This window comes from Etheostoma cragini, chromosome 9, assembly GCF_013103735.1.
Source record: "Etheostoma cragini isolate CJK2018 chromosome 9, CSU_Ecrag_1.0, whole genome shotgun sequence".
Lineage (NCBI taxonomy): Eukaryota > Metazoa > Chordata > Actinopteri > Perciformes > Percidae > Etheostoma > Etheostoma cragini.
Genome location: NC_048415.1, coordinates 19937763 through 19953171, shown reverse-complemented (window position 1 = coordinate 19953171; position 15409 = coordinate 19937763). Strand labels below are relative to the sequence as shown.

The 15409-nt window shown below is 40.3% G+C and overlaps 1 protein-coding gene across 5 annotated transcripts in view; it reads right to left on the bottom strand.

Annotated features, from left to right (window-relative positions):
- ddr2a (discoidin domain receptor tyrosine kinase 2a) overlaps nucleotides 1-15409 on the bottom strand; it is a 35918-nt gene that overhangs the window by 10066 nt on the left and 10443 nt on the right. For all 5 annotated transcript variants that reach the window (XM_034882312.1, XM_034882315.1, XM_034882314.1 and 2 more), the window contains exons 2-3: nucleotides 8204-8317; nucleotides 35-137 (exon numbers count right to left, since the gene is read on the bottom strand). In XM_034882312.1, coding sequence (XP_034738203.1) covers nucleotides 35-137; nucleotides 8204-8285 — 185 coding nt within the window. In that variant the 5' untranslated portion in view covers nucleotides 8286-8317. The remainder of the gene's footprint in view (nucleotides 1-34; nucleotides 138-8203; nucleotides 8318-15409) is intronic.

Genomic DNA, 15409 nt, shown 5'->3' with positions numbered 1-15409 from the left:
TGTGTGTATGTGTGTATGTGTGTGTGAGACCTACCTGCCGTATCTAGCAGCGGTGGATTCAGACCACTGGCTGGAGGCAGTGATGTCCTCGTCCTGTATCTGCCCTCCTGACATGCCCAGAGGATACCGACACACACCTGAGACACAACATTTCTGATTTAAAGACTAGAAGAAATAAGGTCATGATGAACATCCACTCAGTGCACTGACATGTTTAGCCACAATTATCCTGTATTTTGTAACTAATTACAAGTGCTGATGGTAATAAGTAGCTCTGTTTACCAGTGCTTTTACACATGGAAAGCAGTAATTATGTTCTAATTTACTGTAAGTCCTTGTTTGATTGCCGGTATGTAGTTTTGGAAAGGCCAGAATTACAGAAAAGCCTTTAATTTAATCATTTTTACACTGTGGTACTACTCCATTTACTTAAAGGAGTAGTTTGACGTTATAGGGCATGGACGCAGGAACCAGGGGTGCAGAGGGTGCTGCAGCACCCCCTTAGCAAAAGGTGGAAAAACCATTATTAAAAATTACATATATTTATTTTAATGAATTGATTATTGATATTAACCTACTACCTTCCATTTCAATTAAATGTAATTTGATTTTAAAATTAGGATGGTAAGAGATAAACACATAATTCGATCAGAATGAATCTGCGCTGCGCTCCTACGACACTCATTCATAAGTGAAGATAGTGGTGGAAACTTTCCCGGTGGGTCAACAGTATAAAAGTAAGCTTGCCTATAACATGGCACAAAGCTCATTTTGGATTTCTTTATAAATCAGTCACAGGCTAAAAAGCCTAACAGACCCGAGGCAGAAAACTCAGCAACTGTAACCGAAAGAAGTAGCAGCAGCACCTCTCCACCTGTCACTCCCACAGCCACCCTGCTAGCCACAAACGACAAGGCAGCTAACTTTTGATTTGATTTAATTCATTCAGGGAATTGTTTTATACCCTTGTATTTTGTGGCTCAGTGTTTGAAGATTTGTGCCTATATGTTGTGTATCCCCTGTCTAGTTTTGCCCTGACTTGGATTTTATTTTTCCCACTTTTGGAGCGTTGTGATGGATGCAGTGTGGTGTGTGGTGGTTGACTTTGGCTGAAAAAGTTATCTCGGAAATTTGTCAGCACCCCCAACTCAAAATATGTTCCCGCAGCCATGTTATAGGGAATACTCTTTAGCTTTTTGCAAAGAGTTAGCCGCTAGCGTGAGCTAGAGAAGTAAATTGATACCCATAGACATTTATCTATGCTGACACCACTCCAATGTCTGTAATGTTACACGAAGCTACAGCCAGCAGGTGAATAGTTGCATCAAGAGTGCAAACAGGTATAAGTGTATTTCCCAAATAGTGAAACTATTCATTCAAGAACATCCTCCTCTTCTTTCTTTTTTTATTTACTTGAGGAAAGTAACTTTACTTCTATTTGCAAAAATGTCTCTATTTAAGCAGAGTAGTTTTTCAACTCCTGGTATTTGAAGCTACCTGGAACACGCCACTCCTCTCAGACCAACCCCAGCGCTTGTTGTAGTTGTTTATTTGAAACTGTCCACATTTCTAAGACAGAACTACTTCATTCCCAGCTTCTTTCAAGAAACCTACAAGTGCTGAATGAAGGGGTGGGGTTATGGGTTGTGATGTGAGGGTACTACACACACACACACACACACATACACTACACACTCTTTGCACTCAAGTTGTGGTTGTTTTATTGAAATAATAAGCTACATCCATTCAGTGTCTCTGCCAGTCCAAACAGTGCTGGTATCAAGCACAGGAGTGTGTTTGTGTGTGTGTGTGTGTGTGTCTGTGTGTGTGTGTGTGTGTGTGTGTGTGTGCGTGTGTCTGTGTGTTTGTGTGTGGCTGTGTGTGTGTGTGTGTGTTTCTGTGTGTGTGTGTGTGTGTGTGTGTCTGTGTGTTTGTGTGTGTGTGTGTCTGTGTGTTTGTGTGTTTGTGTGTGTGTGTCTGTGTGTGTGTGTGTCTCTGTGTTTGTGTGTGTGTGTGTGTCTGTGTGTGTGTGTGTGTGTGTCTGTGTGTGTGTGTGTGTGTGTCTGTGTGTTTGTGTGTGTGTGTGTGTGTGTGTTTCTGTGTGTGTGTGTGTCTGTGTGTTTGTGTGTGTGTGGTAAAGCTGGCAGGTTTCTGCCCATCACACCCCCGCTATGCGGTCAACAGAAGCAATATGCCCTGCTCTGTTTCCTGCATGCCCGTCCGCCCCCTCATGTCTCCTCTAACCTGCTCTCACTCCTCCTGTGTGGTCTCTCCCCTCACTCTTTTCTTTTGTTTCCTTCAGTGGCAAGAGGTGATAAAAGTTAAGAGCGTGATTTAGAAAAACTTCATCTCATTAGGACTCAGCTGGCTAGTGGCTAACTGAGCGTGACACAGTCAACATGGTATCTATTAACTTTTACAAGGCTCTGAATGAATCTACTGATTTCTGGCTGTTTCCAAGAGCGAAAATGAAAGGGCATTTTCCATTGCGTGTTATCTACAGGGTTGAGTTGATCTATGTTTAGGCTTAACATGGATAACTCCACCTAACAGGATATTAGCACTAGTTAGCCTCATTTATGGATGAAAGAGCCTTTGGAAAAACTTGATTTCTGTGTTTGTGATAGAGTTGGGTTGCAGCTTACAGTGGAGCTGTGGGAGGAAGGGAGACTGACCGGGTAAACCTGGCCTCTTGTCTCACTTTTGAAACCTTTGAGCAGATGCCAGCAACAGCAGAGCTCGAAGTTCAAGGCCTTCTCTGTCCCTCTCCTACTCTTTATTTCTTCCCTTTTTATCTCCCTGTGATTCTCTCTTCCTCTTACTTGATCTCCTCCAAATATTTACTCAAAAGTCACAATGTTTTGTGAAAATGTGAAAATCCCTTGATGGATTGATGACCTGATAGGCTGCTCACAAATGTGTGCACGCAAAACCCAGCGTAGATGTAACCACACGCACGAAGGCAGGCTTCGTCTTGGCAATGACACAGTGACATCTTAAAGGAGACACAAACAAAAACCCTTCCAGATGTCTAAATTTGTTTCCTCTGTCCTCCTTTCATCTTGTCCTCTCTAACCTTTGTTCCATGCTGCCCTCTTCCCTGCAGCCCTCATCACTTATCCCCAAATTTGTATACACCCCTCCACTGCACTCCTGTTTCTCTCCCCGCAGCAGATTGCCTTGGCTATGAGCAGACCGCATTTCCAAAAATCATCTTACTCTTCTCATATTTTCAGCATGTTAGCAGTATCCTTGGCTGCATAATTACGTAACCATTTTAATGATAGGTGCGGTGCTCAAAGTGCGCGTGCGATAGCTGTAGTAAAACACAAATCGTCAGAACACGCTTCAAGACAAACAGCAGAGATTTCTAATAAACGATTTTTAAATCAAATCACGCCAGGAAAAGATGGCAAGGAACGTCATTGTTTGAAAATGGAAAAGCTGGAATGATAATCACTGCCATCGAGTTGCTGAAATGTCGTATGTGTCTTTGGTGCAGTGTTGACGTCTAGTCCAGAGGTTATGGGTTTGGGGTTATTGGCATTACTGCACTTGTGAGAGTCACTAGAACAGGGCCTGATCTGGTTGGAGACACCTTTTATTTTTGGTTAGTTTACTGTTTTAAACCCATTTTTGTTTATCATCTATATATATATATATACACATATATGTATAGAAACTATATACGTGCATCTAATTTATGTAATAAAACATACTTGTTACGTACTTTGACTTGTTAGTCTCTCTGTTATTAGTTTGAGTTGTTGATTTGTGTTACGTCCTTGCTTCCCCTAGACAGAAAACGTAAGGGTCGTAACACAGCACATGAGGCTTATTCACACAGAGGTAACGAGTGCAAACAGACATGAGATGACCAGAGCGCAGCATCTTTGACTCCTACTGTCTCACACTGTCAAAAAGACTAAAAGGACACAGGCGGTGACATGAAAATAGACGGATATTTACACACACAGAGATAATGCAACATCACAAGCTAGGGAAAACATGGACTAATTGCCTCGGACATAATTGATGAAAATAGGAGTCATTATCAGAGTCTTTAACCACATCCTCGAGAGAGTCAGAGAGACGGGTTTCAGTATATATATTGTGCCGGATGTGGGACCGCTCTTCAAAATGTTGGTTTTTGCTGTGTTTATTTATCCAACCAACCCACTCAGAGGTGAGCCCTGGGGTGAGCTATGGGGGCATGCGAGTGTGTTTGTTTGGACGCACGCACGCATACAAAGATTTCCCCCCACACTCACACACATATCACCTATAAGGCTCAACATTTGGCCACAGTATCTAAAAATATCACCCCAGAAAAAGGTGGAAAACTACCAGCCTTGTGTGATGGAGGAATAGAGAGAGAGAGAGAGAGAGAGAGACAGAGGGGGGAGAGAGAGTTAAAGGGGTAACGGACCAAACCCTCTCTCTCACCACTCTTGATTTTAACCGCACCCTGACTGCTGAAAGGCAGGTTTGTTCTGCAGTGTTTGCTGTCCAACCGCTGGCTCCAAACACACACACACTCGTCGTCTCGCAAGTTAATGTTCTGCTGGGTAATACCTGTCCATCAAGGGCAGTATTGGTTGTGTTGCTCACAAATGTACTGTCTGCTTTATTACAAGTATTACATCTACACCATGACCACAATTTACATTTAAGAAATTACAGGATTACAACTCAAGATCCTGTTGTCTTTTGAAAAATGCACTAATCCATATTTTTTGTATTAAAATTAAATGACTACATGTAATATAAAAGGGGTCACTAGTGGTGACAAACAACAGCAACTCCAAATGAATGGTAATTTTTCTGTGTCTGCTGGATATGTAGATAGATAGATAGATAGATAGATGATAGATAGATAGATAGATAGATAGATAGATAGATAGATAGATAGATACATAGATAGATAGATAGATAGATAGATAGATAGATAGATAGATAGATAGATAGATAGATAGATACATAGATAGATAGATAGATAGATAGATAGATAGATAGATAGATAGATAGATAGATAGATAGATAGATACATAGATAGATAGATAGATAGATAGATAGATAGATGATAGATAGATAGATAGATAGATAGATAGATAGATAGATAGATAGATAGATAGATAGATAGATAGATAGATACATAGATAGATAGATAGATAGATAGATAGATAGATAGATACTTTGTTCATCCCAAAGGAAATTTTAGGCATCCAGTGGCAAGACAACATAACACAGCAAACACATTTACACACTTGTATCACACATACTGAACATGACAAAAAAACTTAAAATTAAAATTAAAATCAATCACAGAAATGCAATGACTATGATAAGGTGAGATCATAGACTGTATATTATTGAAATTGTTTTTAATATTAACGGTCTATGGGCAAGGTACTATTGTAGACTGTGTGTAATGATGATAGTGCAAAAGTAAAAAAGTGAACAGTGCAGGGATTGAACAGTACAGTAGATCAATATAAAATATTAACTATGACTATAAAATATAAACATAATAACCTATAAACTTACTGACTGAATAAGAAAAAGAACACTCTGTAACAGTACGGATTGTGTAAATAGACGACTGTCGGCTGACACGGTCGCCACAACAACTTCACAAACTGATAGGAAAAGAATGTGTTCACACCACTGCTTTAAAGACATGCTGTTACGTTCAGGCAGTTGCTCTTAACAGTGGAATGGGATCACAAACATGAAACAACCAACATGTTTCATGGTGAGGTACGGTGTGTTTTACCTTTGTAATTAAACCATATGATGTTTACCTGTGACATGCTAAACATAGCATGAGTATTTAAAAAGATATAGCCTCAAAAGAGTCAAAGTCTGGGCGCCCGGATTGTCAGTTGGTAAAGCGGGCGCCCGTGCATAGAGGTTTACTCCTTGACGCGCTGGGTTTGACTCCGACCTGCGGCCCTTTGTTGCATGTCATTCCCCTTCTCTCTAACCTTTCATGTCTTCAGCTGTCCTAAAAGCCTTAAAAAATGCCCAAAAAGAGACAAAGTCTCATAGAAAGTTCTAATCCATTAATTTACTTGTTCATTCATTCACTCAAGGTTTAGTCTAAACATCGCACGAGAACAGTACTGCTTAATATTTGGCTGCTGTGCCCAGGCCTCGGCTCATGTCCACACCTCCTCCCCCTCCACAGTGAAATAAAATCCGCCCACTCACAAGTAAAATGGGAAAGACAGGGATGGTATAACTCAATTGCTTGGGAATTTTAAACAGGGGAAAGTTGGCATCACCCAACATCTCAGTTAACTTCAGCCATGAATATTTTCCCGACCTTGGAAAAATGACTCTCTTTTTCAATGCAGCAGAACTAAAGCATTAGACAGAATTATAGGTGGATATATCCTGTTTCCATATATTAGAGCAGGTTGAGATTTAAGCTTTTAGTGAGGTGATTTTTTTTCTTTTAAATAATCGTTGGTGGTTTTTAAGTGAAGAAATCCCTTTGGGTTTGATTACAGATACTAACGTTTGTCTTGAATGGTGAACTTGTTGAACTTTGACCATGATCAGATGCAGAAGCAGTCCTTTTCATGACTTATGAGTGGTAAAATACTGGGAACACACACACACACACACACACACACACACACACAGTGCTCGAAGGGAAAGACAGAGCCTATTTCAATGGACTTTCCTTCTGTCAGAATGTCTGGTATGCATTAGCCACAGACTCCAGTGGGATAGCTCGATCCACAGTATGCGTGTGCATGTGAGTATACAGTATGCATGCAAGCAGGCACACACACACACAAGCACGCACGCACGCACACACACACACACACAGTAAGAAAAGAGACAAGCCCAGAAAGTCACTACCCCTGTCAAACACTGAAATCCTAAATTAACTGTAGTTGAGAAGATGCCTCATAAAATATCCACAAATCAAAAATGTTGAATTCATTCTAAAGAGCTATCAGTGCAGTTACTAACACTGCAGCTGAATGTTTCAAATATCCTATGTTACATTCACATCTGGTTAAATAGGCCAAACATGTAGCTATTAATATGTATGTGTAAGGAGACATACGCCTGAAATTAACCACAGCACGCACACACTGTTTTACTTGAAACTCCTTCAGTAAAAGCGCTGTGTGATCTCTATCTTGCTCACCCTCTCTATTTCTTTCCTCGCTTTTTTAGTTTTTTGTTAAAACCCCTTATAAAATGTTTCACTCTTTTATTCTATTTGCTTTGGCACAAAGAACGAATGAATGACAAAAAGGAAAAAACAGATTTTGAGTGTGTGTTCATGCCCAAAACTGATCTGTGTGTGTGTTTGTGCACGTCTGTACAGCTCAAATGATTCAAGGTACTGCATGGGCAAACAACCGGTGTTTGTGTTTCGGTCTTGGTTTAAAAAAACGCAGGTTTGATTCAGCACTGTTGACTGAGAAAAACCCCAGGCCTGTAATCATGACCTCATGTCTGTTTTTATTTTCATACACTCTCAAAAGAAATTGGATTTACACTTGTATAACAGCATGGTATATATAGTCAAAAGTTTTATTTTGAAATTGGAAGTGGGATGGAGTCAGGCGGGAGGATGTGGAAGTGACCGGGCGTTTTTTTCCACTGCTTTTTTCTTTCTTTTTAAACCCTGCTTGGCGGAGTGAGGTCAGGGTGACCTGTAAACTCTGTGTTGAACCTTTCTGAAAAAAACCATCATTAATTACTGTTTAGATCTGAACACATGACATTCATTATCTCTTCCAAGATAAAGAAAACTCAGCGTGATGACAGAAGCTTAGAAGCTGAGGTTTATATTGGCAAATATCTGCTGTATTTCTACATTGTCCACAATTACCAAAAACCTCTCTCTGGTTCCTATTTGACTCTGTCTCTGTCCACAAAATGCTGCTACTCTGTTGCTTTGTTAAACTATGAATGGTCCTTTTTTATTGACATGCTGGGATCAAAGAGGCCAAACCAGAGAGAGGGGACCACATGGCTCCCACAAAGCAGCACTCATCCAAAATCCACCTCAGACCGGACTGGAGCACCAAACACTACCCAAAACTCCCAAAACTCATTTCACGGTATTCACAAACTCTCCATTATGATCTTGTTGCAGTCTGGAACTTAAGCCAGTTAAATCATAGCACAGATAAATGGGAGATGCGGTTTGCTCTCTCGCGGCAGCACAGACCTGGGTTGACCTGTGATGTGACGGATCCTAACAGGTAGAGGAGGTTGAGCAGGAGGAAGTGAACGTCCCACAGGTGCTTCATCCCAAACACACGCACAGAGACCGGCTTCCAATCTGAAAGACAAGATGGACACAGTAGGTTACGCAAGTGTGCGATACACAGGCTCGATGGTGTATTTGCATCCAACGTCGCCTTCCAGTCAGATAACCCTAACTTTAACCCTAAACATAACCATTGCTTGGAAGGAGATGTTGGTGGTAAAAAACACCAAACACTCAGTCCGTAAGCAAATGTTTATTTTTATAATCACGGGAACCAAACGTTTATTTACATATACTAGGGAAAAATGGGAGTTTAATTTGAAGCCTGTTTTTATTCCACTCATTAAAAGACACAATAATTGCCACCAAACTTAGATTTTCCATTTACATAGTGCTCTATCACTCTATGAGAAAAGGCCCATTAAATTCTAACAGTGGCAATATTTCAATGTCAACCATACAAGACACAACAGTCTGAGTTAGGGCTGCTCGATTTTAGGAAAAATCATAATCACGATTATTTTGGTCAATATTGAAATCACAATTATGTAACACGATTATTTCACATGACTTTGGAAACGTGTTGCATTTATTAAAAAGACACCTTTCAACAATTCTGAAAACATAGAACATTTATTGTACTTTTTGAACTATTAAAATAAATATAAATATAAATTTGAAATCAAAGTATAAAAGTATTTATTCCCTGTATTTAGTTCCACAATGTCTTTAAAACAAGTAGCCTAGGCAACATTTTGGCAAAATATAAACAAATTCCAGCAACTCAATCCACGAATATAAAAGGCTGGCCCATCATCAGGACCCAGCATTAACAGCAAATAACTTAACTAAAGACAACAAAATTATTTAAGTCACCATGTTAGTAGGGTTGCTAAAATAATCTCTTAAATGTTTCTAGCCAGAAACACCAATCTGTTAACATTATGTGGTTTAAGAGATGAACGCAAGCAGGTGAATGTTTCCACTTGTACTAAAGACCCTCTCTGAAGAGGAACTTGTTGCTGGAATGCCAAGGTATTTTTTTGCCAGTTTTGAAAGCCGAGGTGTTCCCTTTACTTGCAGCCACTACCATGTAGCAAATCTTGCACGTAGCATGTTTCTGCTCATTGTCGGATTCCTCGAAGCCAAACTGTTCCCAGACAATGGAGTTGGTTTTGCCTTTTTTGCTAACCAAACGCTGCTGTGGCTGCCCTCCTTCTGCCATCTTTACTCTCGCAAAACTCTCGCGACCTGCCTCCCTGACAGTTTTGGCTGAAAGCGTTTGGCTTCGGGAGGGGCGGATGTGCGCATGACGTGTGTGCGCGCGCGCGTGCGCGCCATTCAGAACACACGAGGAAATTACGAGCTGGCAAAATAATAGTTTTTACTCGATTGTACTATTTTGGTAATCGTTGGGAGCCGAAATCGAAACCGAAACTGAAATTCAATTAATTCCACAGCCCTAGTCTGAGTTAATATACAATTATAAATGAAGGTTTTCATTTATATTTTTTATGTTTTTAGATATTACACGCTAATTGTAAGAACAAATGATGAATGAATAAATGATGGGAAAGGGGGAGAAAGAGACACTGAGTCATAGACATGACTTCAGCTGCAAAGATACAGCGCCAACAAGCCGCCTCCATCTGACCACTTTAGTCCAACAGCAGAGCAAAACAACCAGTTTCAACGAGTTTCTGTCCACATTTCCCTTGTGATGTGACTTCAAAAATGTAGAGTTTGAAAAAAAACTAAAAACTATACGGTCTAACATGGCAATGCATACACCCTTCTGTAACTTCACACACAACTTTGCTTGTTAACTTTTGACAATGTGACGAGGATCTGCAGTTTACACCCACATTTGCAAAAGCTTCCACCTAGTTTGCTTCACTTAAACAGCTTAGTGTAGTTATTGACCAAATTAAATCAGCAGGGGCACTTTTACTGCTGCTCAAAGTCTCTGTTACATAACTCAGTTTTATTGTTCACACCATGTTATTTGCATCTTATGTAACAAAACTGCAGCGAATGAGACACTTTGGTGTTAGAAGAGAGAAAAATCAAGGGTTCACGTTTTATGTACTTTTATACTTATTTTTTTAGTTTTGCTTTTGTGTTGTTTCACCACTATCTAATGATTTTGTATCTTTATTGTAGTGCAGGCGACTAGCTTTGTGCTACAATCCCAATGTAAATATTTAAATACTAAAGACTTCAATAAAGCAGGATTATCCTGACCCAAAAAACAAAACTACCAGAGGACTGTGGGAATTTTCAGTGTGTGTGTGTGTGTGTGTGTGTGTGTGTGTGTGTGTGTGTGTGTGTCAGACGTTTCCTGGTCTTCATCACCGGCCAAAATCAACCTTTTCCTGACGTTGCCCCATTGAAACAACAGAAGGATCAGCAGCATGCCTCTCAGGGCTGCAGTGCTCTGCTCCGGTCAATGGGACATGACTGGACTACAGTCCACTCTTTCATACATACTGTTCAATATGCTGTCAGTGACTTTAGAGTAGTATTCCAGAAATACCATCTCTATGCTTATCTCTTGTTGCTTATGTTCCACAAGTCTCCACCAGCAGAGACTTTATCGGCTGAAGTTCACCTCTGTCCAAATTAATCTCTGGCATGTATGAGCAGCAGGTTCACATACATGTCATTATGGGAAACAAATCCAGAACGGTTGATTTTGAGCTCATGCCAAAATGTAGTCTATTTTCAACCAGCAGGCTTGATTTTGTAAAGATTTCCTGGCTACAATGCTTGGACATGTGTATTTGATTTATTGATATTTATGTTTTTTTTCCCATAGACAGGCACTGTGGATTCAAAAAGCTAAATGCTCAAGCCGACCTGTAAAGTAATTCTGTAGTAAAACTACCTCAAACTAATCTCATGCAACCCACATTGATGGTCCACTTGTTGAATTTTGTTGCCCTAATTAAGGTCTGACTTGCCTTTTTTGCCATTGTGCTTTAACACATAATCTTATTGATTTTCTTACTTCTATTTCCTGCAGCTTCAGATTACAGCCACTTCCAACTGAGATGCCTTTACTAAACTCAACTCCTTTTGGCTTTTTATAGCTAATGAAACACAAACACCTGATGGCTTGTATGCATTTGGAAGTCACAAGGTGTGTTTACCATGTGCTGGAGAACATTTATGTAAAGACAGCTTGTGCTGTATCAGGGGGGAGAACTGACCTTTGGTTCTCAAAGGTCCACAATGGTGCATTTGCGTGTTTAAGCCCATTCACTGCAAATCCCATACGTTTTGCATTACTGCTCACTGTTTTCCAAAGCATGCAATAACTGGGGATGTGGGTCGGTCTTCCTTGTCTTTAACATTTTTTTGTTTAATTTTTTTTTCATTAACTTTTCTTTTACCAGGAATAATCCCATTGAGATTCAGAATCTCTTTTACAAGGGAGTCCTGGCCAAGACAGCAGCACAATAGTTCCATGTTTAAAATATACAGTAAAAAAAACAGAAAAAGACAGTAATTTAACATTTTACAACATCTCAACATAATCACCAGCAACCCCCAATAACAGTACATGTGCATGTAGTACTTAAATAGACCTTTATCCTAATGTTAAACTGTCATTGTTGGTAGGTAGTCTAATTTAAAATGCTTCTGCAATTTATACCAGGATGAGGGTCCAAACACTTTAAAGGCACTTTCACCGAAGACAGTTTGAGTTCGGGGAAGGTCATACATGATTTGTCCATTTAATCAAAGATTACATGTCCTGGTGGGGACATTTTAGTCCAGATTAAAATATATCCAAAACTGTTGGATTGATTGTCATAAATGAAGCATAGGTCCCGAGAAAATGATTTCTCTTGACTTTTTATCAACAGGTAAAAAATGTCTACTTCTCCAGCACATTAGTTCATGAGAAGTTACAATATCTCTAATGATCAAACTCCAGCTGCACCTTGAGATCACTGACATAATTGAGCTATTGAGCTTTTGTTAGCATACTTACATGTTAACATGGTAAAGTCAGCCTTTGTCTCAAAGCACAGCTGAGCTTTACAAATGACAGCGGAAGTTGACAGATGTTAATCCAAGTTTGACAAACTTTAAAACAGTTGTGACCGAAAATGACAACATACAGCACGGCTGAACCTAAGAGGCTGCATCTCAAGTCGAATCAATTATTTTTTAAATGTTAGGGTTTTGCGCCAAGTGGTACACCGTATATGATGAATACATGAAGACAGCCACTTGGTAGACTCTTCAAAAACAATGCCTACTTTGGTTGCTGTACCACACACAACTCAAAAAATACCTGTATCAATCAATTTGGCGTCTCCCCATGTTGAATTTAATACTGTATCAACATGCACTAGGACCTGTGATTCCATAGGAAAATGGAACTAGTTGGAAAAAAAATTTCCAACTTAAAAGCCTGTGATGGGCTTTAACCTTCAAATGCTTTTCTTTTTAGACCCTTACCAAATATTTTTAAATCGTTTCTCACTGGTCTTTTTTTTAACCTCAGAGTTAAAGCTGCAAATACGAGATCCAAGCCATTGTTGATATTCTTTTACTTTGAGTATGTGTTAAGTTGAGTGTACAGTACACGTTCTAGATACTCGTGGTTTGGTGATTGTATGTTAGTTGTATTGCTATTGCCTCCTATAGATCCAGTGTGCAGTGAACAGCTGTTGCCTCACTGGCCTCTGTTACAGAACAGGCACAGGTTCCCAGTTCTGGAAACTTCTCTCCGTTCTCGTCTTACCGGAACAGAGCAGGAAAAACGTATTTATGTCCTATCTGCAAAAAGTTTCAAAAAGTGTCTACCAGTGTTGTAGCCAAGACAACAAGTCATCCCCAAGACCAGACTGTATCGAGACCAAGTCGATACCGAGACTTTGAGGGGTCAACGCCGAGACAAAACCAAGGCAGGGCGAGACCAGACCAGTGACAGTCAGCCAGAGCTTCTCCTGTTTCCCGCATTCATTTTCTTGGTGTGTTAAGAGGGTGAAGGGGAGAGGGTGTCAACAGTACCAAATTTTAAATTACAAATTAGTCTAATTATTTGCATGTTGCATTTGAAGCAGGAGGGTTTACATCCAGTATGTACAGTAATGATGTTAACACATACAATTAGACAATGCAGAGACAATTTGGTGATTTCTGTGCAGTTGTGGTCTTGATAGCTGGTGGTATTGGAGATAGAGGACCACAACAAGGACCTGCAGCTGCATAAACCCTACAGATGTGAAGTTATTCTCAGAGCTCCTGAGAGACGGAGCAGGACAAAGACAGGAGATCTGGCCACCTGTCTGTAGTAGCAGAAGAAAGAGGGAGACACAGTGTAGGTTCAACCTCTGGGCCTTTGGTATTAAGCATGCAGGAGCACATAGGCCTACTGTGTGTCAGTGATGCTGAAGTAATGCTTCAGAGTTTATTTTCCCAAAAGAAAAATATACTGGTACTTTACTGCTGATAAAACAACTTACTCAGTAATGACCAGCAGACATCACTAGGCAAAGTTTGGTTTGGATATCACTGGTCTGAGGTAAAGTCTGCTCCCTTTTGCAACCATGGCGCCCAGGTAAACTGGGTGCATGTACTTTTTGATGAGAATTGAGTTCCCTGTTTGTCACAGGCAGATAACTAACAAAGCAAAAGGGGAAATAGGAGGAGGTAAGATGGGGGAGAAGTGTAGTTTATAAAGGGGAGTAAAGATGCCATTCTGGGCTTTAGCTAGGGGCTTTCAAAACATGGTGGAGACATGTATTGGTACAGGTACAGATACCTGTCCACAAATCCTACCACAGTAGTCTGTATCGATGACGTTTTCATTTCCGGGATTGTTCAGAAATTCAGCCGAATATCTTTCATTTTGGCAGATGTTTGTTACATTCTGCATTCTTTGTGTGGGCATTTTAAACTTTGGTCAATTTATGGTTAACTGCTCCTAAGGTCTCTGCAGGGTAAATCCAGACAGCTAGCTAGACTATCGGTCCTATTTAATTTTGCCAATGCACAACTAAAACAACTTTTGAACGTAAACATGTTCCACCAAAAAAAGTTCCTTCCCAAGGCTATTTTAGGGAGGTTGCTCCATCGGACGTTTGGCACCGCCCAAGACGATTAAGATTGGTTTAAAGAAATGCCAATAAACCAGAGCATGTTGTTGTCCCATCCCCATGTTGTGGACTGGCAATGTGAGAATATTAACACAGTAATGCAGGGTTAAGTGTAAGGAGTGGGGTTTCTTTCAAAGTGAGGCCCAGAGACCTACAAAGATGTCAGGTTTGTACTCAGACAGAGAAGTTCCCTTTATGGCCACTGGGTATCACAGAAAGTATACTACATGTGAATATGTTTCTCTTGACAGTTGTATTTGTGCACCACATTTTGCAAAACATATTAAAAAAGCATTCCTGGGGTGTCCTGGTAGCTCAACTGGAGGTGTGTGCGCCCCGTGTACAAAGGCTCGGTTTCAACACATGGCCATTTGCTGCATGTTATTCCCCCTCATTCTCCCCTTTCCTGGCTTCGGCTGTTCTGTCAATTAAAGGCCTAAATTGGCAAAAAAAATGATCTTACAACAAAAAAGCCATCCCTGGGTTTACGTGTCTAAAGAGGGATTTTTGACATCAAAAATGTATTCTTGAAGGTTCTTTGTTCGTCAGTGCTAATTAGCAAATGTTAGCATGCTAACATGCTATACTAAAATGGTGAGCATAGCCTATTAGCTAAACATCAGCATGTAAGCATGTTAGCTGCTGACATTAGCATTTAGCTCAAAGTCCATATGTACAGCCTCCCAGAGCTACTAGCATGCAGAGATGGGAAGTAACGAAGTACAAATATTTCGATACTGTACTCAAGTAGATTTTTCTGATATTTTTACTTTACTTTACTATTTATTTTTGTGGGGACTTTTTACTTCTACTCCTTACATTTTAACCCAAATATCGGTACTTTCTACTCCTTACATTTTACAAAATTGGCTCGTTACTTTCGTTTTGTACATGAGGTTGTTATGTCGGAAAATAGCGCGGACAGGCGCCACACACCGCGAGCGGGTGCGCGCGCCACACGGAGAAAAATGTGAGAGAAATGAAAAGGAGACAAGCTGTCCGGAGGATAACCAGCTGAGATTGTGTGTGAGAGTCTTTGAGAACTGTA